General features: G+C 37.4%; 1 protein-coding gene across 2 annotated transcripts in view; it reads right to left on the reverse strand.

Annotated features, from left to right (window-relative positions):
* Positions 1 to 26242, reverse strand: part of htr4 (5-hydroxytryptamine receptor 4) — a 109651-nt gene that overhangs the window by 31810 nt on the left and 51599 nt on the right. For both annotated transcript variants that reach the window (XM_079891946.1, XM_079891947.1), the window contains exons 5-6: positions 21075 to 21228; positions 14025 to 14581 (exon numbers count right to left, since the gene is read on the reverse strand). In XM_079891946.1, the coding sequence (XP_079748072.1) occupies positions 14025 to 14581; positions 21075 to 21228 (711 nt within the window). The remainder of the gene's footprint in view (positions 1 to 14024; positions 14582 to 21074; positions 21229 to 26242) is intronic.

Consider the following 26242-nt stretch of genomic DNA (forward strand, 5'->3'; position numbering starts at 1 on the left):
ATGATGACTTAAAATGCTAGGTAGGAAGGGCACTAGGTTTTAGTGTAATCTACAAGCGACACTTCAGTTAAAATCAATGCATCACAAACTTGTAGTGTAAACAGCTTTGTTGTTTATACCTAGATTGGTCTAGTTTTGTTATGTAGATGGGGTGTCAGGGTGAGGAAAGGACTAATCTTTCAGGAAGAAGACGGCTTTTAAACAGACTGTCACTGAAATGTGCTGACTGGTTCATCGCGATGTGCCCTATGAGACGTTCGAACGATTGATATCTCAAGTGAATACCAGCAGACTGTGCAGAGGCTTGTGTGTAATATGTAGGTTTCATGCCTCCCCAGACCTCATTTCAGATACAGCTCAATGCCCTCATCTCTCACAAACCACTAATGTGTTCAGTGCATAATGAGTTTATGGGTCAATGACAAAATACGGATGTCTAGGATGCTGGGAAGGTGAAATCCCTGAAAAATCTCCCTATAAATGTGTGTGCTAGGTTACTAGGAATGAAATCCTTTTTTAATATTGGTTTCATTGGTACATTTTTCAAAAGCATCTGTATCATTTTCAAATAAAACAAAACAAAACATATACTGTATTTATTTACTGACCACTACACAATATATATATATATATATATATATATATATATATATATATATATATATATATATATATATATATATATATATATATATATATATATTAGAAATGTACAACTTAAAAAATTTGATAATAAATATATAGTAAATATTATAAATAATTAAAAAAGATTAATAAGTAATTAATCCAACTGACTAACTAATCCCATACAAATTAAAAAAATCAAACCACATTGACTATGATTAGGCAGACAATCACAGTCAATCATATTGATTATTTATATTTAATATTGATATATAGATAAATAATATTAATATATAGATATATTAATATTAATTATTAATATGTAATATTTAAAGACATTTTTTTTATTATATATTATTATATATAATTATTCTATAATATTTTTAAAGAAGTAATAATAATATCATGGCAAACTACTAATGCCAAAATTTTGTTTTCAGGAATTTCAGAATTTTATGAGATTTTTTTTTACATCACCTAGACATTTTTAACTTTTACGCCCATTAACCATTAACGCCATATTAAGGCGTGTAACCCATTGTTGGTGAGTGTAATGTTTTATGTTTCAAGTTTAGTTCATGTTATTTCAAGTAAAGTGAAGCCAATTCACGCTTTGTCAAGTCTTTTGTTGCTTTTGTATCTGTTAACGTTTTCAATAAAATTCAACTCGCCTTCAGTGGACTATGTTACACACACTTTTAATTCAGAAATTGAAAATTTCATCATAAAAGATGACTGTATTCAAGCCACTGTCTGTATGAATTCCATTGAATAATGATTGTCACATCATTGACTATATATAATAGGTCTGCGAGTTTATTTTAGGGATGGATTTTGATGCAGTCTGTCAGAAATGATTGGGCTTCCTCATTAAGCCAACCATAACTTTCACATATAATTCTTAATAGGGGTGATTTATGACATGCTGTATGAGCCAGAGACCTCAGCCCAACACAAACACAAACCTCTCAGAGCAGCAGACATCACATTTACTTCTCTGCCTGGCCTCCATTAAATCACCCATGCACACAAAAGTTGCCATTTATTTTGAATCAGGTGTGTGTGCTCTTGTCCTGAGAGAGTCCTACTGAAAGAACAATTAAGAATCCACTAGATCAAAAAATAGTGCTGATGTTAGATCAGGACCCTGGAGCATTTCTAGGCATTCATGACCCTGCATTTTTACTAAATCGAGTTTCTAAAGCAAGTGCTGCTTACTCAGTGAATATTTCTGCTCTGCATGTGCTTCAGTTAAACAGCCGGTGAATAACACAACAGGGAAAAATGTTTTGTTGAAAACTGAGATCTTTTCACAACAATTTGAAGTGAATAGCTGATCTGTGTGTTTGGGGTCCTTTACATTTGTAGTGTGTACTCTCTGCACCAAAGCTGAACATGAAAAATAATGATATATATTAGGATTTGCAAAAGAAACCCGGCTATTATTCTATGACAGCTAAAGGAACAAGCATTAAACAGCAGTCATTAATGCCTGAACTACATCACTACTGATTATTAATTAAAGTAATGCAGCTGATGCCAGTTATTAGACAGATGCATTGAACACTCCACAAAACAAATTAGAGTCTTAATGTATGCATACGTACAGTATATATAATACAGATGTTTTACATCTTCAAAGTAATATGCAATACACTACAGACAATTTTTGTTTTTGTTTAGTACACTGCAAAAACCTTCAGTGACTTTTAGATTATAATCAATAATAACACCCACCTACACACACACACGCTTGCCCCTTATTTTTTTCTTGGATACATAATTTGATATGTAAGTCATAAAGTCAAATAATCAGATATTACAACACACTTTAATTTGGTGGACAAATGTTTAATAATAATATTGGGCCTGCTGTAATCTCTGGGCCGTAAAAAAAATATAAAAATATATTTTAAAACAAATTAAAATTGCTGATTTTAAGACGTAGAAGAGATGTTTTAAAGTCACAGTCTGTATCAATTTTTTATGTATTTTAAATAAATGAATAGATGCAAAAATGCAAAATGAGCATTACGTCATTGACCCATTTACCTTACAGTGCTGATCTTTATCAGCAATCATTTCTTGACAAAACCTGAGTCCACGCTTGCCACACAGACATTCAGACAGAACCCAGAGGAGTCTTCATTGCCCAGATGAGTTTAACATCTCCATGTTGAGCTGCGGGTGAATTACTAAATAATTAAGACGGAAGACAGCAGGCCTGTGTTTAGATCTGTGTCGTCTGTGTTAATCTGCCTGGATCCCTAAACTCATTTGCCTGTCCCACAGCTCCTGCCTCCAGCGTCTCCGGCAGAGCCCCTGAGATCCCAACATACTTCACTCCAATGTTTATCAGCCAGATTAACATGTTGACAGCACCACCATTTGGAAACAGTTCCAAGATTAATGTCCCGGGCAGGTTTCCAAAGGGCTGTGAAAAACAAAGAGCGGTAGGACATACTGAAGAGCCGTTACAGTCATTTGCACAGCCCGATCTGGACCCGTTTTCACTGGGACATATTTAGATAACAACTTGGTGGAGAGGCCTTTGAAGACTTTCAAACATCTGTGGATTCGTTGTTCAAGCTGGGTGAACAGCCAGTGTCTCTGATCTGGTGTGTTTGTATGCTGTGGAGGTCTGGAAGGCTATATTAATATCTTGGGTTTTAACATTGATAGTGAAACGTTCCTGCTATCTGTATTAGTTTAGTATGAAAAAATTGCTCTATCACAACAGTTGATATAAATTGGACTGCTTTAAATGTTTAGTTAAAGGTGCACTAATGATTTCTGTATATAACCATAATAGTTTGGAATCGTTTGGGGAAGAATAAAAGCTGTTAAGTTCACACGTCTCATAGCGCACCAGCAGTCCCCACCAGTTAAAGCAAACATAACATCCTGTTTGCATTGTTTGTAGCTGATGAAGCAACTGAAGCACAGCTGCTTATGCATGAAGATGGATTTGATGAACAAGTAACCCTCAAAAATGTATTTTTGATTCATTTTTAGTTTACAGTTTTTCTGAATTGCTAAAACACATTTCTTGAAACCATCACTCAATTTCTCAAAACCTTAAACACAAAACTTTCAAACCACATTCATAGAACCTCTTAGCCTGGCAAACCAGACCCACATCAAGATGTTGGGTCTGGGAACTCACCATTGGCAGGGCTCAATCCGAGGGGCGGGATAAACGGTTGTCTTTCATATTCCCTCTGCACGCAATAGGATATCGCTACAATCAACCAGAGCGTTTTCCCACCAGTGGAGCTAGTTGATAGATTAAACTTTCGGCAAAACTACGAACCCGTCTTCCTTTTTTAAGAATGATTTAAGTGACCTAACTGCGAAAGCCAAAAAGGTTACAGTAAAAAAAAACTCTAAATGAAAAGCATGTTATAGTAGTTTTTTCCAATTGCTAACACACTAAAATGACATGCACAGCACAATTATTTAATGACACACAGAGAGCAAAACCTCTTCTCAAGTCTCCAAAAGTCTGAACACATTTTCAGGCACTTTTTAAATGCACTGAACACGGTACTCTGCATAAGACACAACAATCTGACATAAAGCCATTTCAAAATGACACTACATGAGCTAATTGGCCAATACATGTGCCACCTGGCCAAACACCTCAATGGTTAATTGTTAACACTTCAATATTTTTCAGTTTACTGTTTTTTTGTGAGCATATTTTTGTTCAGTGCAATGTAAATATATCTGCTGTGCATATGTTGCACTGACTTGTTTGGTGAAAAAGCATGTGTGTGTATCTGCAAATATTTCTGTGCATGTGAACAATCTGAAGAATTTTCTACAATTTGAACTATTTATGGCAAAGCATGAGAGTGATTGTCATTATCCCCAAGTGTGTAGTTGGTTAGACAAATATCTGGTAATATGAATGAAGTGTGTGCCATTTCGTGCAAAAGTTGGATTTTGATAATGCTATATGTAGTTTTGGTTGCAGTGCTTCATTTTGCAGGAAATATTAGGTATTTTGCAGTTTGGGTGTGTGGTTTTGTGAATTGTGTTAAGTATTTTGATAAAACCAGCCTAATTTGCAAAATTGTGTGTTAGCAATTGGAAAAAACTGTAAAGTAGACCCAGAAGAGATGTGCAACTACAAAATCAAGGTCAGTGAGATAGATTGATTCTGTTTCAGCATCATGTCTTCATGTTGGTCCGACCGGAGGAGTTTCTCCACATCTCAGACACTGTCATCTCTGCAGGTAAAGGGAAAAAGCCTAAAGCAGATCCAGCCTTGACAACATTCTCCACACCACTCTTCCTCATCCTCTTCCTGCTTTTTCACCTCCTCTTTCTCATCCTCTTCCTTCTCTCCCTCTTATATTGTTTCCATCCATTGTTGGTATACACATTCAGTGCAACATTTTGAGTAAATTGTGGGACTCTGAACTCACTTATGTACAGTTGGTTTGGTCACATCATTAGAAATAAGTGTGAACAATTTTGAGCCGTTGTGTGTAAACGATGACAACTGTGTTGCAGTTGTGTTTAACTTTCGCCTACCTGTGTTTAGCATTTTGAAACATAAGTGCATCACAGTGCAAAATGTGTTTTAGTGAGTGAGAATGTGTTTAGAGTTTTGAAAAAAAAGAGTGCATGAGATTTGCAAACAGTGTTTTAACTACCTGAAATTGTTTAATGTTTTACAGAAAGAGTGATTTATTCAACAAATTTGTTTAGGCTATTGAGAATTTGGTTCAGAGAATGGGGTTTAGTGTTTTAGCAATTCAGAAAAACTGTAATAACAGCATTAAGAAATATCGTGAATCATTTTAATAATATTATGTATACTAATACCATGTATTTGTTTAAGCGCTTGCACCTTTAATTTATAAGTAATAATAATTAAAGGAGCTCTAAGTGACGTTGGGTGAAGTCACTTCTTGTTGACGTTCAAAGTATTGTCAAACAAAATGGAGGCTAGCATGACCCTCCCTCCTCTTCATCTCCACCCCACCCCAAATTTTTAACATTAGTCGTTGTCATCTCTCCTCAAGCTAACATCCCTCTTCATGCTTCTCTCTCCTCCAGCTAACTTCCCTCTTTATGCTTCTCTCTCCTCCACTCCCCACACCCCCCTTCATGTGCACGCGCACTAACCCCCCAACCCCCACCCCCAAATCATTCTTATCGGTTATTGGCTGGAACACTGTTTGTTATGTTTCGTGGTCCAGGCTGGGCCAGTTTGTTTTTGTTGCTGTTTGTGGAGCCTGGGCTGTCTACAGAGACCGCGTTTTTTACAGTGTGTTCAGGGGACAGGCAGCTAGCGGATAGTGAGGAGATGTTTGCTGTATGTGACAAAAAAATGTTTGGCCTAAAAAACACGTGACATCACTTAGAGCACCTTTAAATAAAATAAGACAAGGAGAAAGAAATATCAGTAAATTGGGACATAAGGCCTGTGACATGGAAATGACAGTGACATGCCACTCTGTAATTGCTGTCCCTATAAGGCCCACACTGTTGACAGCGCAGTGTGTCTCATTCCCTTGAATCATTTGGTTTGAGTGGTCACAGAGAGACCTGAAGCAGAAAGGACATTGGACACTGTCAAAACACATTATTCTGACCATGTCCAACTATAGGTGTCACAGAAAAGGGAAATAGCAAATGGCTTTTCTGGACATATACTGTAAACCTGAACGAAGAAATTAACCAAATGAAATTAGTTTATTTCACTCAAATATTGTATCACTCATTGTACTTTATAGAAAGATAAGGGAACTCAATAACTGATTATATTAAGCTGAAAATAAACAGTAAACTTGGAGATTGTTAACTTAAAAAAAATGATTGACTCAACTTTTTTTTAGTTCTGCCAACTTATTAGGGTTTACAGTTTACATATTGGAAAAAATATTGTGCAAGAAAATTAAGACTGTTTTAGAACCATTAAGATTCAAGACAATTAAGCAAATTTACCCCAAAATATTTATCATCACTGTAAGAGAGAGAGAAAAAATAAATCCTGATAAAATCAGCATTTAAATGCAGTACAACAAATAATACTGTAATGTGCATTACTGATTAAAAGTTTGGGGTGATCGTGTAAGATATAGTTTTGAAAGAAATACTTTTATTCAGCAAGGACACATAAGAATAATCAAAAGTGACAATTATAATGTTATAAAAGATTTATTATTCAAATAATTGCTGTTCTCTTGAACTTTACATGCATTACATATATATGCACTAACATAGTTAAGGTTGCCTTTATTCGTGCATGAATCCATCTATGACTCCGGTCATATCTAAGGTTAATGTGTTGACTTATTAGTTCATGTTGAGGTAAGTATTAATTCAATCATTAGTACATGCTTATTCATGTAAAATGTTACCATTATCATTATTTTTTTCATACATTAGAGTGGGCTAATTCAAATTACATACATAAATGCACTTAATTGTAATGAAAATACTCAAAATACAAATAAAAACTTTTTATTAAACAAAAAAGAGCTTCATTAATTTAAATGAAATATGAATCATGTATCTTATCAGTTTTCAGATTAATCCGTATGGAGTGTTACATCTACTCAAATTCCATTTTCGTTTAGGAAGAACTTCCATTTCACTCATCCTCTTTAAAATGCAGAAACTAAATGATAGATTAACAAATGCATTATGGCTGCCTCCCTATGCCAAAGTGTAGTGTGAGATGGCCAAACACAAAGACATTGTCTAAATGGAGGGAGTCCATTGGAGTCTCCATGGAAACAAAATCCACAGATCTCTTTGGATGAAGTGATTTAAAAGACTTGCAACATATGATTAGAATGAGAAGAGACACCAATATTCACAGTGTGCTCATTATTACCACGACTGTTTTTGCCAAACATATGGCAAACAGAGCAGCACTGATCTTTATGGAAAGCTGCTGACAGAGAATCAGAATATTTTCATTTGGCCTCTTCCCAGCAGGCCTACCACTAAATGTCACCAACAAACTGTGCATAAAAGCATTAAAAAATGCCAAACTCTAACTATAAATTATTGAAAAAATAAATAATTCATTTATTATTGATAACAGTATTGCTTTTGCTTTCTTTTCACTGCTTTAAATTGTGACTTAGTAATATGGAAGTTTGTTTTCGCCACGGAATAAAAATAAAATAAAACAAATCTCGCAATCGCGAGTTTGCATCTCGCTAATCTGACTTTAAGTCCGTGATATAAACTCGCAATTGCGAGTTATAAAGTCAGAATTGCAAAATATAAACGCGCAATTGTGAGAAAAAAAGTCAGAATTGTGAAATAAAAAGTTGCAATTATCCTTTCATTTTGTTTTTATACTGTGGTGGAAACAAATTTACGGTTCAAGTGCTGCGTTGCAAAATTCAGATCCAGATGGTTTATTTAAATCATCTGATAATAGATCTTTGTGAGCATTTAAATACATGTAAATGATTGTGAGCATCACATTTTAACCAGGAAGTTCCTATTCTACTGGCTGTAATAAAGAGCTAGGATTAGGGTAGGATTAGGTTTAAGGATAGGGATATGGTTAGGACAACATTTTCAGACAGGAATGCTGTTCAATGATCTTACTTGGCAAAATCACAGTGACCCAATATGCAAGATTATGCAAGATGCCTTATGTCATGCTGTACATTTTACTTGAAAAAAAAAAAAAGACAAAAGAATGTGTCACTGCTCTGGTATGCTGTAAAATATGATCTTTAAAAATATATATATTTGAAATGAAAAATGGTCTATTGCTCCCACACTGCCACTATGTATTAGTGATCGACCGATATATCGGGCCGATATTTGCGGGTTTGACGTGTATCGGCCGATATGCGGCTGCTGCGTTCGCCGATAGTTTTTTCCCGGCATTATTTACAGACAGGCGTCCGCAGGCAGCTCTGTTGCTGGAGACACTGCAGTTCACGTGCAGCCCATGCATGCCCCTCCCACACAGTGCTGGAAGCCTGTTCAAGACAACGGCAAGTTTTAAACTTTCAAAGCATCTTTTAACTGTTTGTCTTAGCTGAAATATTGCCATACACTTTGAAAGTGGAAACACGTTGCTCTATATGTGCGTGCAACTAAGCAAGTTTGTGGGTCCAAATGGAAAACGCGAATGCCGAATGCCTCATCTATAAAACTGCTTGTCACTGTATTTAGGGAGCTGCAAATAGCTAAGTTTTGAGGCTATCCATATGCATACGGCAGCTGTTACGAACAGCTGTGATGGTCATAGGATTAAATAATGCTGACGTTGTTCCATGATTCCGTGATATTTGTGGGAGTTTTATTCAGCGACCACCTGGCTGAGGTTTGGACGTGTGCTCATAAAAGAAGCGACGCGGTTGTGACACGCATGCGATGCAGCGCGCTCGTTTGTCCAGGCGCTCCTATGCCGTGGTGAGATGAAAACATCTAAACTTTTCAGAATGCCGCAAGCGCACGCAGGTCATGTGACAAAAAACAACTGACCTTTCCATGACAACATCGAAAGCTCGGCCGAACAGCTGATCATAGCTGGACAGGGCGGGTTTTTATTTCTCATCTCCATAAATATATGTAGTCGTAAAGGGCTAGAAATAAATTAATCCTTACTTCCTCGTCATCATGGAGAGCGCAGTTCATGGTTGCATAGCAACGACAGACGTTTATTATGCTGCTTGCTTGTTGCTACTGTGTAGCAACTTTTAGTGTAATTATTTTAGTGTAATTATTTTATTTATGCTTAAATATTTATTTTCAGAATTTATTTTCAGAATTTGAATTATGCTTAAATATTTATTTTCAGTATTTTCAGCACAGAACTTTTTTTTTTTTTACTTGTTCTACCTCACATGTTTTTAATATTTGTCAAATATTGTTTTTTTTTAAGTTCAATAAAAATCTTAAGTTCAAAAATCTTTTTTAAATTGAGACTTGTAACATTTGTTATCATCATTTTGCATTTTTATGATGTAAATTGAGTGAGCAAAAGCAGTAACGGCTCCAAATATCGGCCCAAGAAAATCGGCAGCCCGTATCGGTCATCGGCTAAGGCTGATGAAAAAAAATCGGTATCGGCATCGGCACTAAAAAATCCATATCGGTCGATCCCTACTATGTATGCTCCTCAACAGCACAATAAGTTACATCATATTAATGTCTTTTATGGCCTTCATTCAGCATATTGTACATCTTTCTTTCATGTCTGGCTGCATTAATAACAAGTTACATCCTTGCATTCTAGATTTCCCTTGAGGGATTTGACCAGCTGTCTTAAATCTTTAATCTTTGCTGTATCAAAAATAACATGCTACATTGTGGTTAGAGCCAGAGGGAACTCCCCTCCACAGACCCCTCACAGCGAAGAGCATCTTTCGCTCCTCTCATCCTCTGATCTACACATCACCTCTATCAGAGCAGTCACCACCAACATGCCACTGACATTGTAACCTACATTACTACAGCAGGGCTCTCAAGTTTGTTTTGAAGACAGGCAAGAGTGACATTTTGAGAGAGAGAGAGAGAGAGAGAGAGAGAGAGAGAGAGAGAGAGAGAGAGAGAGAGAGAGTGTGTGTTTTGTTGTGTTTGTTGCCTTTTTGGACTTGTTGCCTTCCACCTGCACTGTCTCACTGTCTCTTCCTCTGTTTCCTCCTCTAATGGGCCTACCCTTTTCACCACCTTCTCTGGACCAGCATCCTCTAACCAGGCCTTTTTAGGGGACTTTCCTCTCAGGGCGAATGAGAGGATGCTTAATTGCTTTTTACCTGACATCTTTGAAAGACAGATGCAATGATTAATGCATCCATGGCCAGGATATAATTATAAAATATGACATGATTTTAAAAGTGACCTATAACATCGACATGCAATACACTTTAATTTATTTAGTGCTAATAAAATTATTAAGCCTATTTGGAGAAAGAGATGTTTATAATGTGACAATATGTCAGTCATCGTGTGATAACGAAAATATGACTAGGCCTAGACTACTTGTTCTGAGCAGGTGTTGTTAGTGAACGGGCTGTAAAACTGCTGGCTAAGTTACAGACACTCATGAAAAACTGATGCTAATTATCTGGGAAACATTCTCTAACAGCAGTCAAGTTGTCACTGTTTGTGTCAAACAAGTTGTGAACATTAAAACAGGAGATCATGACTTACTCTGTGCTCAAAGTGATGCTCGGAGCTCGGAGTGGTTTCCTCTGTGCATGGGTAAATGAAACTTTTGGAAGACGTTGTAGCAGAATCACGTGAACAATTCCAGCATATGCTTTTTTTTCATTGGTTGTTGCGTTAAATCTTACCCAGATACAATAGTGCTATTTTCTGATTGGCTATTGTGTAGCCCCTTTCTTTTTTTTTGATTGGCTGATAAGAGGCAGGCTCGACTAAGAATTCCAGGGGAGACGCACTTGGTGAGAGCGGCGCAGCCAGAGAAATTTTGGGCGCTGCGGCATATTAAAAATATTATAAATAGTTTTTCCACGTGAGAAATACAATATGTGGCGGGAGTGCGTGACAAAAGAGAGAAATGAGTGACTGTCACGCTCAAAGCGTGACACTTGAGAGCCGTGCTACAGGAAAGTTTAAAGGGTTAAATCATGACAGATCAAATAGTCCTTGACCTTTTGAGATAAAACAGTTTGTTGAATTATGAAAACATAATGTAAGTAACTAAATGAGCTCCTACTTCAGAGTAGGGTCTAAACCAGTGCTATAGGAACTACCAGTGACGTTAGTGTACGCTGATTAGCCGAATGCATGTAAAACACCAGCACCCGCCATTTTTAAAAAACGCTGTGTACACGCACAGATTATAGCCTTTATATTTACTCCACAAACTTAACTCTACGCACATGGAAAACGGTGATAAATAGACCTCTCAACCTTTAAGCTAAGGAGAACCTTTAATACAACGCGACTTTGGACCAAGCAAAGCATGATAATGTATTTCTGCTCAGCTAGCGACGTTGGACATCAACCATACGGCAAATGCTAATAATTTTTCATATACAGTACCGTCTACTTTCTCTGTATAACAGTTCTATCTAATAACGTATTAGACAGGACTGTTAAACAGGTCGTAAACTAATGAAGACAGAGAATGGGAGCGCTGTGTGCTCAGGCTCTGGCGTTCTCAGCACCGTCAAAATAAATGTCTGCCGCACCATCAAAATAAAAGTTACAACAACAAGCACGGCTTACGTCACTTCAGAGTTCCTACTGGCGGTGCGAAGGCAACCAGGAAAATGTTCCTAGGGGAACTATTAGTTCTCAGGGAACCACCCTGGTGGATAGTTCCTAGAACTAAGTACCTAGAACTACCCAGTGCCAAACCCCCTACTAGTACCTTTTGAAAGGATACTGACCCAGTGACAACTTTTGTACCTTTTCTTTTCTGAGAACGTGTGAATTTTTTATAAAGAGCGAGTTCCCACACTAGGATTAAAACAATCTTGTACCCTCGTTAAATTTACACATCATTCCTGCCAAGTAAAACCCAATAGCATAAATACTATTATCCTAACAGCAGAAGCTTTTATCAATTCATTAAAGCGAGAGAAAATAGTAATATAAACTGTTCTTTGGTTCCAAAAAATGTCAGAAATGGACCTCTGCAAAATATAAATATATTTTTAAATAATATACAACTCCTTTCAGACATATTGGAAAACTGCATAAAACAGCTAAAGTTTTTATGAGACAAGACAAAGTTTTGTGATAAAGTATATGGATGAACAACACTTATAGTGGGATAGACAATCTCTCTTAGTTTTACGCCAAAACATTGCAGGACAGAAAAGCTCTTTTTTAGTGAAACAATAACCCTTCTCTGTCACACTGTTTCTGAGAATAGTTTAAAAATAAAGCAGATGGGGAGCAAGAGTTCTAGCAGATGTGCAGTCTAACTGAGATGACCAAAGCTCGGGTTTATGTTCCCATGACACATAACAGCAGAAGCTACAATATACAGATGTTCATGCTCTGCTGTTTTCTGAGTAAATGTTGTTAGGTCAAGAGGTGAGCAAACTAGAAATGGCTGATGAAGTAGTAGAACACTACACCTGACAGTGAATGTGAAAGGTGTACACAGCAGGACATGGACTTATTCTTTGCTGCCTGTTGCTCCAAGAACGTCTACAAATGACCAGAAGGCAAGCCAATACACCAAGCAACCAATGAAAAGTAGTAGTATATGCAAATGAATCAATCTGGAAGTCTTCTACTTTACTGAAAATGAACACCTTTAGGGGTGATTTCACACTTTGATTGCTTGGCCCGAACCTGAGTTTGATTGCTCCCCTTCCTTTGCCCCCGCTGGATTGTGTTCACACTGTATTTTTTGGGGGGGTTCAAACCGCTTCGGTCATCAAAGCGGCAGCTGTTTACACCTTTTGCTAGGTATCAAGACACAGGGGAAGGTGGCAAAGTGCATAGCGTGGCTCGCCTCACTTTTATATTTTGGTTTTTGAACCTTTGGTTTTGTTTCTAAAGCGTCATCTATCTGTCATGAATGCACTGCAAATGTTCTAATAAAAACAGGAGTCCATTTCTGTTAAAGGCGAACAAAAAACTATATATACATTCTCTCTTGCAGTGCATCAGTCCCAGTGTTACTGAAGCATATGTTCATTTCCACAATGTAGTATGGTTGCATTCATATCAGCAGCAAACTGTACCAGACATATGAACCGTACCCCAGCCCACTTTTTTAAATCGGGGTACAGTTCGGAAAACAGCATTCACATCAACCAAACAAACCCGGGCAAGCAGCAAAAGAGCTAGTGTGAAAGCCCTCTAAATCAAAGAAAGATTATGGACCAGGCAATTTGTTGTCTTTTGTTACTGATTTTTGTCTTTTGTTTCTGATTTTAAGATGTGGCTGTTTAAATAAATAAAAAATTAATGCGAGCTTGCAGTTTATTATGGGTGGGGTTTAAGCAGACTAAATTATTGGACAAGTCCTTCATAAGTCAACAGAGAGAAGTCAGTCATTTTCACAAAACGATTGACCTTTTGATTAAACATTAATAAACATTTACAAAAAAAAAGAAACATAGTTCTGGACAACTGTTCACATTAATATCTATAACATGCATTTACAAAATAGATAGGGCAAAAACAATTTCAAGCTGACTTAAATGTAGTCAATATTTCGTCATGTTATATTCATTCATTTTAGTAAATTTTTCTCTGAATTGACTAAAATTATTTTTGGATTTTTTGTCTTGTCTATGTTATTGTATCGAAAGAAAATACCCTTTTAACAGACATTTTTGTCAGTATTTTCTTGATGAGATGTTCCTGACCTTGGTTCCTGACCATAATCTGTCCTTTTTCCAAGTGTACATGTTACCAGATCCACCTTAGAAAAGAGAGACCAAGGGAAATATAATTCTTGTCTCACTTACTTCAGGACGTGTGTAGAGCCGTTGATCTGCGTGGCCGTGCAGGTCGTTCCAGGGCCTAGGATGGAAGATCGGCGGTAGCGCTTGTGTCCGCAGCAGAGAATGATGAGGAAGGCACGACGGAAGGACTTGTTAAGGAAGGCGTAGAGGATGGGATTGAGCATGGAGTTGATGTAGCCCAGCCAGAGGCAGGCCGCCCAGAGCTGCTCAGGAACACTGTAATCTATGAAGGGGTCCACCACGTTCGTGATGAAGAAAGGGGCCCAGCACAGGCAGAAGCAGCCCATGATGATACACAGAGTCTTGGCCGCCTTGGTCTCGGTACGCATGCGGTGGTTGCGTTGGTGGTCTGCGCTGTCTGCGTTCCCTGCTCCTCCGGCCCGCTGCAGCATACTGATCTGTCGGGCGTGTGCCCGCGCCGTGACGTAGATGCGTTGGTACGCCAGCACCATCAGGATGAGCGGTACGTAGAAGGCCACGACTGAGCAGGTCAGAGCGTATGGCTTGTTCACCATGAACACACACACCGTGGAGTTGCCGGAGAACTTCCGCTTCTCTATCTGTCAAGAAGATGTTGACATATTCAGCTTACGCAAACACAAAAGAATGTACACTCTAAACATTACAGGTACCAAAAGGGGGTTTTCACAGTGATGCCATAGAAGAACCATTTTTGGTTTTCCGAAGAAACTTTTTCCACTATAAAGTAGAAACCTTCTGTGCAATGGAAAGTCAACATGGATGTTAAGATTCTTCATGGAACTATAGATGCCAATGAAGAAGCTTTATTTTTAAAGGCTACTTGACACTGCACCATCAGACACGGATCAACATTGACAGTCACCAGATCACAGCACATAATTTCTCAGACATTCCAAGACCAATTCCAATTCAATGTTCAATCAGCGAAAACAAGCATCGACCAATGCCAACAGATGCTGTCAGGGGTAACACGCTAAATGACAAAACCTGACAAATGTGTCTGTTGGTGCAGTGTGAATTGGCCTTAAGAGTTAAAGAAATTATTTTACTAGGTTTCTAGGAACTCTGTGTCCGTTCATTATTTACCATTACCATAAGGTTGGACCCTGTATGTCTTTGGCTTCAGGGAACAGCCATTTGAGGAGACCTTTTAAGAGCAGAGGTGGCTACTTAAGATACTTCTTCTGGTAAATCACAAGGACCTCTAGATGTAGAAGAGAACTTAGCCAGAGGGCATGAATCTATAAATATCTTGCTCCCCAAATACACTATTTAGAGACTCTCACCTCTTCATATTAATGAAACATGCTTGACATTCAAATACTATGATGTACAGCACTATATCAGTTATATTAAGTTTGTAACTGGTAAATTAATTACACTCCCCTAGAATTAAATTCACCCTCTGATGCATGATGTCCTTTGGAGTGGAAAGATTTTTAAAAGTCATATTAACCTTTCAGGGTGTGATGATTTAAATAATGATTAAAAAACCAACAAACATTCAAATCATCATGACTGATAACTTTTGACCCTTTTATATTTGAATTTCATCTTTATGGGCAAATATAAGTGGAAACCATGACGATTTTATTTTATTTACATTTTTTTAAAATAAATATTGGCATTAGCCGATAAGTTTTTCTGTTTGACCGATATGTAGGAGGCGGGACTTTTATTTTGTCACTGGGCATGCATGTTTGACAAACTTTAAATCCTTGATTTCAACCTATGCTGCACTATATCCAGTGTGCCGCTATATCATATTCATATCATATTCACTGTGTGCTGTATGTAAAATTAGCACTACCTTGTCTTCATGTAAAAATATGATTCCCAGTGTGCACAGATTTACCAGATTACTGAGTGCACTGTTGGTTACAGTGTTTAGTTCCTTATCTATCTCTAAATTAAATAGTGTGATACCATAGCTATCTGCTTTATATCGGCCACCCTGCTCTTTAAGATACTGGCTGTAAAATAATGTAGTTGTTAATTGTAATTGTTAGACTACTACCTACATTGCAGCTACAGTTGTCAGCTACAGCAGCTCATAATATATGCCTAATCATGTTATTTGGTTATTTTTGGGAGTGACATTCACCTCATTAAATCCATTCAGGTTGTCACTGCAGTGACGTCACTCTCTATTGGACCCTGACAGCTCGTCTAAGGTGCTGCACATGAAAATCTATGTGAGTGTCTCAAAGTCTGTCTCTCTCTTCCGTATAGCTGCTCCCATCAGCTCTGCTGTCTTGCAGTTATCCATACTGTACAGTGTGTATCATAAAGAGGACACTGCCACACCTGCAACCCTCTCCACAAATTTCACTTTTTCACACACCCCTTGCCTGACTTGGAGGGGTGTGGGTACTTATTTAATCCTTTACCATCTCTGTGTGACACTAGTTCATTTGAATCGCATGCAATCACTATCACCATCCCTATTAAAATCCATTTTGTAAGTTGTTTATTGTCCCCCAGGTCAACACGGCAATTTCTTGGAGGAGTTGATTACTCTCATCCTTACCTGAGGGTGGTACTCCTCTGGTAGTTATTGGAGACTTTAACATCCACCTAGAAAAGCCTCAGGCTGTTGATTTCAACACTCGTTTTACCTCAAGCGAGTATCTACTGAGGCTACTCACAAATCAGGTAAACAATTTTACCTTATTTACATGCACTACTGCTCCACTGACCATACACTGGTCACTCCACTGCACACTTCAGATTACTTCCTCCTCACTCTTAACCTCAACCTGGCTCAGAAACCAACACACACTCCTCCACAGGTCACCATTCGGCAAAACCTATGCTCACTCTCACCCTCCTGCCTATCCTCTTTGGTCTCATCCACACTTCCTCCCCCAAATCCGCTCTCATCACTTGATACTAACAGTGCAACTGATACTCTTTTCTCCACACTAACATCATGCTTAGACAACTTCTGCCCACTTTCCTCCAGGGCAGCCCGCGCCACCCCCTCTGCCCCCTGGTTATCTGATGTTCTCTGCGAACATCGTTCTAAACTCAGGGCTGCAGAGAGGGAGTGGCGCAAATCAAAGATCCCGCTGACCCTGGTTTCTAGGGATGGGTAAAAAAATATTTCGATTTCTTGATTTTAATTGATTCTTATTTTTACGAACCGATATCGATTCTTAAATCCCAAGAATCGATTAGTCATCCTGTTTTCAGTTGATGAATGAATGTAACATTGTAGCGCGCATCCCATCCAATAAATCGCAATAATCTTTGTGCTTTGTTACTATTGATATGAAACAAAGTCTCAGATTTCAAATTGCGTCCATTTTCTTACGAAATTCAAAAACAAATACCGTTTTGGCGCTGTGCGTGAGATCACTCTGGTGTAGCTCAGCTCTAGAGCAGCAGCACATGATCTTCTCTTCCGCCTTAATAATACCAGTTACCGTGCGAAATAAACATGAATGAGCATTTGAAAGTATGTTAAAAGGTAGAGTACAACTTATCGAAATCCGTATCATGTGACATGGAATCGCTCAATCAGTGTTTCAACCATGGAAAGACGTCAGTAAAACAGCTGGTAAACAATGTCATGTAACGTCACATTTACCTCAGAAAAACCATATCCAGTGACCATACACTCGTTAGTCAGCTAGAAAAATTAACTTCTAAAAAGAGCATTTTGCTAAATATATGCACCATATTACATATTCAATATAATTTTTCAATGTGCTTCAATTTTTAATGCATGTTTGAATAAATCTGGCAGGTTTTTATGACAGCCACCATTTAAATGTTAATATTTCATATTACTTTATTATTATAAAAATAAATAAAAGTGTAATTTTAGTGTTTGTATACAAATCAGTCAATTTTACCTTCAATATTATAGTAGGTTAATGAAGCCTAGTAGGCTACAACTGACTCCCATAGTTTACAGCATTAGTTAAGAGATTTGTTTTCCTTGAGAAAATATGCCATGTATTGTACCTGATATCCAAAATAATCAATATTGAATCGAATCGAATCGGAATCTAAATCGAATCGAATTGCAAGCTTGTGAATCGAAATCGAATCGAATTGTGAAATTCGTGTCAATACCCAGCCCTACTTGTTTCTATCAATCTCTTCACTCTTCCTTATCTGCTAATGTCTCTACTGCTAAAATGATTTACTACCATGACAAAATGAACAATTCTTCTGACTCTGACTTTTCAAATCCTCCTCCTCCCCCTCCTTCATCAACCCTAACAGCTGATGACTTCACTACATTCTTCATTAAAAAAAACCCAACAACCATCAGCATCAAATTTTCCACACCACAATTCGACATGCACATCTTAACAGCTGACACACACATTCTTCCCTCCTTCTCTCCGCTCTCGGAGGCAGAAGTCTCCAAACTCATCCTTTCCAATCACCCTACTACCTGTCCGCTTGATCCTATGCCTACTCATCTCCTTCAAGCCATTTCTCCTTCAGTTGTACCTGCACTCACTCACATCATCAACATCTCTCTTCACACTGGTACCTTTCCCACATAATTTAAGCAGGGGCGCGGTTAACCCCACTGCTTAAGAAAACCACTCTAAATCCAGCACATCTAGAAAAAAATAACTTTTTTCAAACTCCTGGACAACAACCAGTCTGCAGCCACTCAACTGAGACTGCCCTGCTCTTGGTTATTGAAGCTCTAAGACTGGAAAGAGCAGCTTCCAAATCCTCAGTACTCATCTTGCTGGATCTGTCTGCTGCTTGACAGATCCTCCTTGTCAAATCTCCAAACGCACTCCAATGGTCCAAGTCTTACCTGTCAAGTAGGTATCGTGGAGAGGTGAGGTGTCTAAGTCACAACATCTAGCTAACATCTGTGCCTCAGGGCTCAGTGCCTGGATCACTTCTCTTCTCCAACTACATGTCATCTCTAGCATTTGTCACTTAGAAACATATATTTTTCTATCACTGCTACGCTGATGTCACACAACTCTACCTCTCATTCCAACCAGATGATCCGACAGTAGCTGCTCACATCTCAGCCTGCCTGATAGACATTTCTTGCTGGATGAAAGACCACCGCCTTCACTTAAAACACAACCAGCACAACTTCTACATTCAGCTAGGTTCGTCAACCATACTCCATCCAGGGCAGCCAGGAACCTTGGAGTTGTGATTGATGATCAGTTGAACTTCACAGACCACATTGCTAGAACTGCCCGGTTCTGCAGTTATGACTCATTATACAACACTAGGAAGATCAGGCCTTTCCTATCGGAGCATGCTACAGCATCCTGAAAAACATGCACCTTGATTTCCACAAAATATCAATCAGCACAACTGTTTTCAACATTGATAATAACAAGAAATATTTCTTAGGAAACAAATCAGCATATTAAAAATTATTTCTGAAGGATCATGTGACACTGAAGACTGAAGGAATTATGATGAAAATGTAGCTTTTCCATCACAGTTAAATCACGTCATAATTAGTTTAAAATTACATTTTAAAATATATTCAAATAGAAGCCAGTTATTTTAAATTGTAATAATATTTTACAATATTACTGTTTTAATGTATTTTGGATCAAATAAATGCAGCCTTGGTGAGCATAAGAGACTCATTTCAAAAACATAAAAAAAACCCATCATATCCACCACAAACTTTTGAATGGTAGAATACATACAAACATATTTCCTGTTTTGTTTTTTGGTCATATAAGCCCTTTAAAAATCACAGAAAACCATTTCAGATTTTATGAAGCCATGTTCCAATTAAAAATGTTATTGCTTTTAAGTAAAGTGCAATTAGTGACATACATTAGAAACATGCTTAACCCCACAATTAACATCAACAACAACTAAGATTAAATGGCTAGATATTGTAAGTGAAGAGAGCTTGATGAGAGTAATTAACACAGATTTTTTCAAATCTGATCTAGGTCTGTGAGAACCATAAAGTATACACATGCATACAAATATACTGTTTACAAACAGACTGTTAATGATTTGATCCACAGAAGGAAGTGCTATGATGAGAAACATTAATCACTGATCATCTGAGCCTCTCTCCTGCCTGCTCCTCACATTACTCTGAGCCCTCAAAACCATAAACCCAACACCAACCCTATCATTAATAATGAGAAACTTCAGTACATTTTTCTCTCATGAACTGCAAACAAATTGCACATCAGTGTCAGACTGCTTCTTTCTTTTTCAGAATAAGATGGACTTTGGCCCGTGCTATCATTGATATTCAATATCAAACCGCTAATTAGTTCCTTTGAGAAGAGCTTTTGGCGTAACGGGACGCTTCTCTGAAAATGTGAAGTATAGGTAGCTATTAATGTGGAATAACCCAGGATACTCCAGACGGCAGAATGCTAAGTGTTTACTTTAAAGAGAAAGCATTCATTAATTCTTTTAGATTTTTTTTTCTCATTAAAAATGTAGTTTGAAGGAAGCTAAAATGAATACACAAATATTATCCTATACATGAGGGCAGAGAAAACCAAAACTGTTTCCAAAGACCGAAAATGGCAAAGTAAAACAGACATGGTGTCACATGAATCTCATGAAACATTACATTTACAACATGCACATGAAAACCAGAGAGACATACTTTCCACGTGACATTTCCTTTCTCTAGCATGAATTTAATTATGGTGCATCGCCCAGGGCCATTTTTGTTTGTTTACTGGAAAGTAATGAATTAAGTTCCCTACCTGAGACTTTGGCATTTAATTTTCTCCTCAATCATCCCAACCCTCAAAGCTGATCTTTATGAGAGCCCCTACGTACTTCAATTGCTTTCCTAGAAACACTGACAGTGGCTTAGGTTCTATGCATGGATGGATAATTGCCTTTTGAAAACTGCATATAGAGCAGAGAAGATGCTTAAAAAAGACTTCACATGTGTTGCAAGTTTCTCTCATAATCACTCCCTGGATTTTGTTATAAAGCATTTTTATAATCCACACTTGATTACAAGGTGAGAGAGAATGAAAGAAACATCATTACAAGAATCAGACTGTCAGACTGCCTTCACAAACCTTATCAGCACAAACACTCTACCATCTGACGGTTGTGACTCACCAAATCATTTATTCCAATACTATTCCAGCCTTGCATTATGGGTAAGAAGGAAATAACGGTTGGGATTATCCAGCATCCTCCGATCATTAAAGTCACTCTCAGTGGTGTCATCTTATTCCTGTAGACAAGTGGCTGGCAACAGATGGCATAGTACCTGTAAGAAAGGGTAAAATAAACAGTATATGTTGAATATTCTTCATTTGGCCACCCATAAAGTGTATACAAAACAATTAAGACAAAATAATTGTGCATGAAAAGTATTACGATGTGCAAGTGAAATACAATAACCTTGAAAAACCTGAAGGATGATGACCTGCAGTGCCCCTGACTGACAAAATGTCAACCTATCAAGCATCTGGAAAACAGATTCCGTCAACCTGCTATAGCTTCTTAACCTTTCTGATCTGCCAGTCTATCCAGCTCAAGGTTGTTGGTTAAATGACACTGTTGACATTAACCATTAGTATTCTGAGGTACCAAAGAGTCCTAAAATTATATCAACACAGCCAGACCTGTACAGAATTCCATCTGTCCCTAACAACAACACAGTGAAACAGTTGTAAAATGATATTTATAGATATTTAAAGACAAACTAATGTTCAAAACTTTTCGGTTAATTTGGTAAGATTTTTTTAATGTTTTTGAAAGACATCTCTTGGAGAAGGCTGCATTTAATAAAAAATACAGTAAAACTGTAATATTGTAAAATATTTGTACAATTTAAAATAACTGTTTTCTATCTTAATATATTTTGAAATGTATTTTATTCCTATGATGCAAATCTGAATTATCAGCTTCATTACTCCAGTCTACAGTGTCACATGATCCTTCAGAAAAAAAAAATAAAACAAAATCATAGGCTGATTTGCTGCTCAAGAAACATTTCTTATTATTATCAATGTTGAAAACTGTTGCTGCTTTTTTTGTTTTTCTGAAAATATATTTGAAATATAAATATTTTGTACCATTATTAATGTCTTTACTGTCACTTTTTATTAATTTAATGTGTCCTTGAAGATTTAAAAGTATTATTTTTTTTAAAAACAATCTTACGATCCTAAACTTTTGAAAAGTAGTGTATGGTGTATATCACATGGAATATTATTGAAAATTCATTCACAAAGGTCTATAACCATTTTGTTTCCCCAAGCAATACATTAGGTCATGAAGAGAGAAACCAGACTGACATGCAGCAAATGTCAATCAGAGCATTCAATTCAATAATAAATCACTTGGGAAAAAAGAAAACTCTTGACTTTTAAATAAATGGCACTCAGTTAAAAAAAAAAGACTTCTCAGTTTGAGAGAGGAAAAAAAAAAGTAAAAGGTAAATCAATCATTGACTTTCAATAGGTATAACTTGCGAGACAGAAGGACCTCGCAAAGGTGTCACTGTGAATACAAAAAAATATATAATAAAAGTGTAACTACACAATACAAGCCCTCAAAGTATCTACCAAGTACTGCTATAAATGGTTATCAACTACTAACACAAAAAGCTCAAAAGGTACACTACTTTTGTTTGATTGAAACAATCTTGACTTGTTGAAAAACTGAAGATTTAAGGACCATGTCCCTAAAGGTCTTTACCCCTTGCCCAACCTTTCACCCTTCACTTCCCATTACGTTCTAAGTCTCACATTTTGGCATCTACTGCACATTGTGAGATGAACCTCGGATGAACATTTTGTGCCTTGTGGCTGTCAAGGATGTATGGTTGGATAGGTCTGGTATCTCAAATAGTGAGAGAAAGGATTGAGGAAAAGCCATAGAGGACAGACTTTACTCACAATCCCTTTGACTAAATGGGACAGGTCACTCTTTTTTCTCTCTCTTTAATCCAGATGTGTCAATACAGGTGTCGAGGTTCCTGTTTATATCCATTTCTCTGGCCATGTGTTCACCACAGCATGTTTCAAGCTCTGCTTTACCCCACTGGAAGTACAATCTGTCAATGTGCCTCTGCCCCTACATGTCAAGAGTTTGGGTTTTATTGGATTTATATTGGCATCAATGCATGTACAAATTCTAGAATCCATTTTTTGCAATTCCATTTGGCGTTGCAGGGGGTGCAAAAATGACCGATTTCACCTGGCAAGAAACATAGCAGGTGTTCTGAGTCAACTGTTCTGTCTTATTGACAACATAACATAAAATGCCTGCGTTAGGTCCCCAAATAACATTCTGGTGCAGTTTATTGATTCTTTATATGGGGTGTTTGAATGAGACTCACATATTTTTTTGGAAATTTCTTTGAAAAGATGGGCCATAGGAGATTTGCAGCAGTGAAGGTAAGCATTTGTTAGTGAGTCAGCAGAAGCCCTGACCAAATATTACTTACAGTCTTAAATCATTCCCAGCTAGTGTCAGATAACTCTCTGCTGCAATCGAGCACTGGACTCTTTCTGAATTGGACTTTTCAGATTGTCAGATGGGTCAGTTTTCTATGTTAGTATATTTAAAATATTATGTATTAATGTGATGGCAAACGCTGAATTTTCAGCGTCATTACTCCATACTAGGGATGCATAATATATTGGCCACCATATCGGTATCGGACGGTATGCTCACTTTTAATATTATTGTTATCGGCCAGATAAGAAAATTTGGCCGATTTATTCAAGCTGATTTATTAAATGTCTACATTATAATTGTGTGCTTTGGACATGGCTTTTAATGATGAGACTTTTGTTTTTGTAATCAGGCTCTCAAAAATGATATAAAAAATGTAGATTTAAATTTATCGGCCAATATATCGGTAATCGGCTTTCAAATATAAAGAATTATCGGTTATCGGTATCGGCCAAAAAAATTATTTATGCGCTTCCTTGCTCCAGTCCTTTAGAAATCATTCTAATATTCTGATTTGGTAATAATAATTTAAAAAAAATTCTCATCATTATCAATGTTGAAAACTGTTGTACTGAACGATTCTTTACTGTCATTTTGATCAATTTAATGCTTTGCTGAATAAAAGTATTAATTTCTTCCAAACCTCCCCCTCCCCAAAAATCTTACTGACCCCAACATTTTAATGGTAGTGTTGTTCACATTTCCTGTTACTTTACCCAGGATGTCTGACTTTGAAGCCAGTACACATTAGCTTTTTTTCTCAGTTATATTGTGCCTGTTTTGAATTTAATCAATTTGGCCCATAATAAAAGTCATGCACTCTCTTAGAGTATTCCCATTTCTCTAAACAGCTGAACAGAGACAATATAAATGAACCTAATGGGCTTAACGTTCTCTCATTGTTTTGGCTGCATTTACTCCAGCCAATGTAAACGAAACATAATTAAAATGAGGGGACACAATTACAGCAATTGCTTTATTGCATAAAACACAATATGTAAGATGCTCATAAAAATCATCAAATGGCCCAGATGTCCTTAGGGATTTGGACCTTATATTTTGCGACCTTTATAATTTGCGTGTCTGGCTGATATTAGCGTGATAAACAAATTACTGTATCACCGTTCGGCCTTTCACATCCTATAGTCTGCTGTGAAATACAGTGAAGAAATTCTGTCTGGAAGACTTGTGATGCTTGGGCTGACTGTCAGCCATGGTCCGTTGCTGCTAATGGCAACCACAGCCCTGTTAAAGGCGGATGTCACAGAGCCAGCTCTGTGTACTTGCTCAACCAGCTTATTGATTTTTCACCATGTTACCTGTATCTAAAGGGATGAAAGCAACCGCAGTAGAAAAATGAAGGCAGGCTTGAGACAACATTACAGTTCCAATGAATAGTAGCAGCCCTCACGCGGGACTCACATGGTGCCCGAGGCAAGGGATGAGCTACCTTTTTTTAATAGAATAAATAATCAACTACAAAGTAAGATTCAAACATATGATAAAATGTAATACAACACAGTTAAGGCAATCCAGGGTGGGGTTGCACCAGCCATTTGTTAGTTTTTTCTTAAATTGGAATGTTAAGTCCACACTAGAGACTAAGGGCCCTATTTTAACTATCTAGCACGGCGCAAGTTCACTTAGGGCGTGTACGAATCCACTTCTGCAAGTTTAACAATGGTAAAAATGGTTGGCGCGTGGTGCAGGACGTGAAAATTATAACTGTGTAAGATATGGGTGTAAGATAGGGCCCAACGTAACTACTAGCTAGTTTGTAACTAACTCTGTACTTTATTCGGTTGCACCATTTGTTCTTAAGGCAGAACGTAGCTAGTAGTTCGTAAGCTCTCCGTAAAGTAATGCGTAGTCGCATAATATGACGTTTACCCTCAATGATTCATGCAGTCTTCAAATACGTGACCAGAAGTTGTGTTGAAATGCCGTGAATTTCATCCTTCATTCTAACTTCTTCTGCCTCATGTAAGTTTCCATTCAATACGATACTTAATCATGAATAAGATAATAAGGGCCAGATTTACTAAACAGGGCAAATTAGTGTGAGAGCGCAATTCCAAAAAAAAGCGCAGATGGGAGTGGAAAGTTCAGCGCGTGATCTACTGACGACGCGCAAATTAAAGAACACAGATGCAGTTGGATCATTTCCATAATGACCAACACAATCTACCAGTTAGCGTCTGGTTTAAGACGTGCTTTTTTTGGGCAGTAAATAATGGTGCAAACACCAGTAAATTGACAAGCGCAAACCTTTGTAAATCACCTTGCATGATTAATCTCCTCCCATAAATTTTGCGTCTGAAAGGGAAACTCCAACAAATGCATATGCAATAAGGTCATCCACAAAAATAACTGTCCACGCCTTTTCAGCGCTAATTTTTCACTGCGTGTCTTTAGTAAATTCTGACAGTAGTATTTCTAACGCCAAAAGAGGGTTTGCACTGGCACAAGCTTCCGTAAAATATTTAGTTTATACATAGTTACCCTTCAACTAAGTTTAATGGTGCAATGCAGAAATATTTTGTAGTGCGAAAGTTGTAACTTAGTGCCCATTTACGTAAAAAAAAATAGGTTCAGTTGTAACTAGCTGGTGCAACCGGCCCCATGTGATTAATTTTAAGAAAACAGCCATTAAAGATATGTATCGTAATGTGAAAACTGTGGTATCTGTCAGAAGTTATTAAGCAGAAAACACATGAAACAGGAGTAACAATCTTCATCAATCTTGTTTACTAGTATACACCTCCGTTCTCACAAACACATCAGAACACAACACTTCAAAATAGGCTATCAGCCAC

The sequence above is a fragment of the Squalius cephalus genome (genome assembly GCF_949319135.1).
Source record: "Squalius cephalus genome assembly, chromosome: 14".
NCBI lineage: Eukaryota > Metazoa > Chordata > Actinopteri > Cypriniformes > Leuciscidae > Squalius > Squalius cephalus.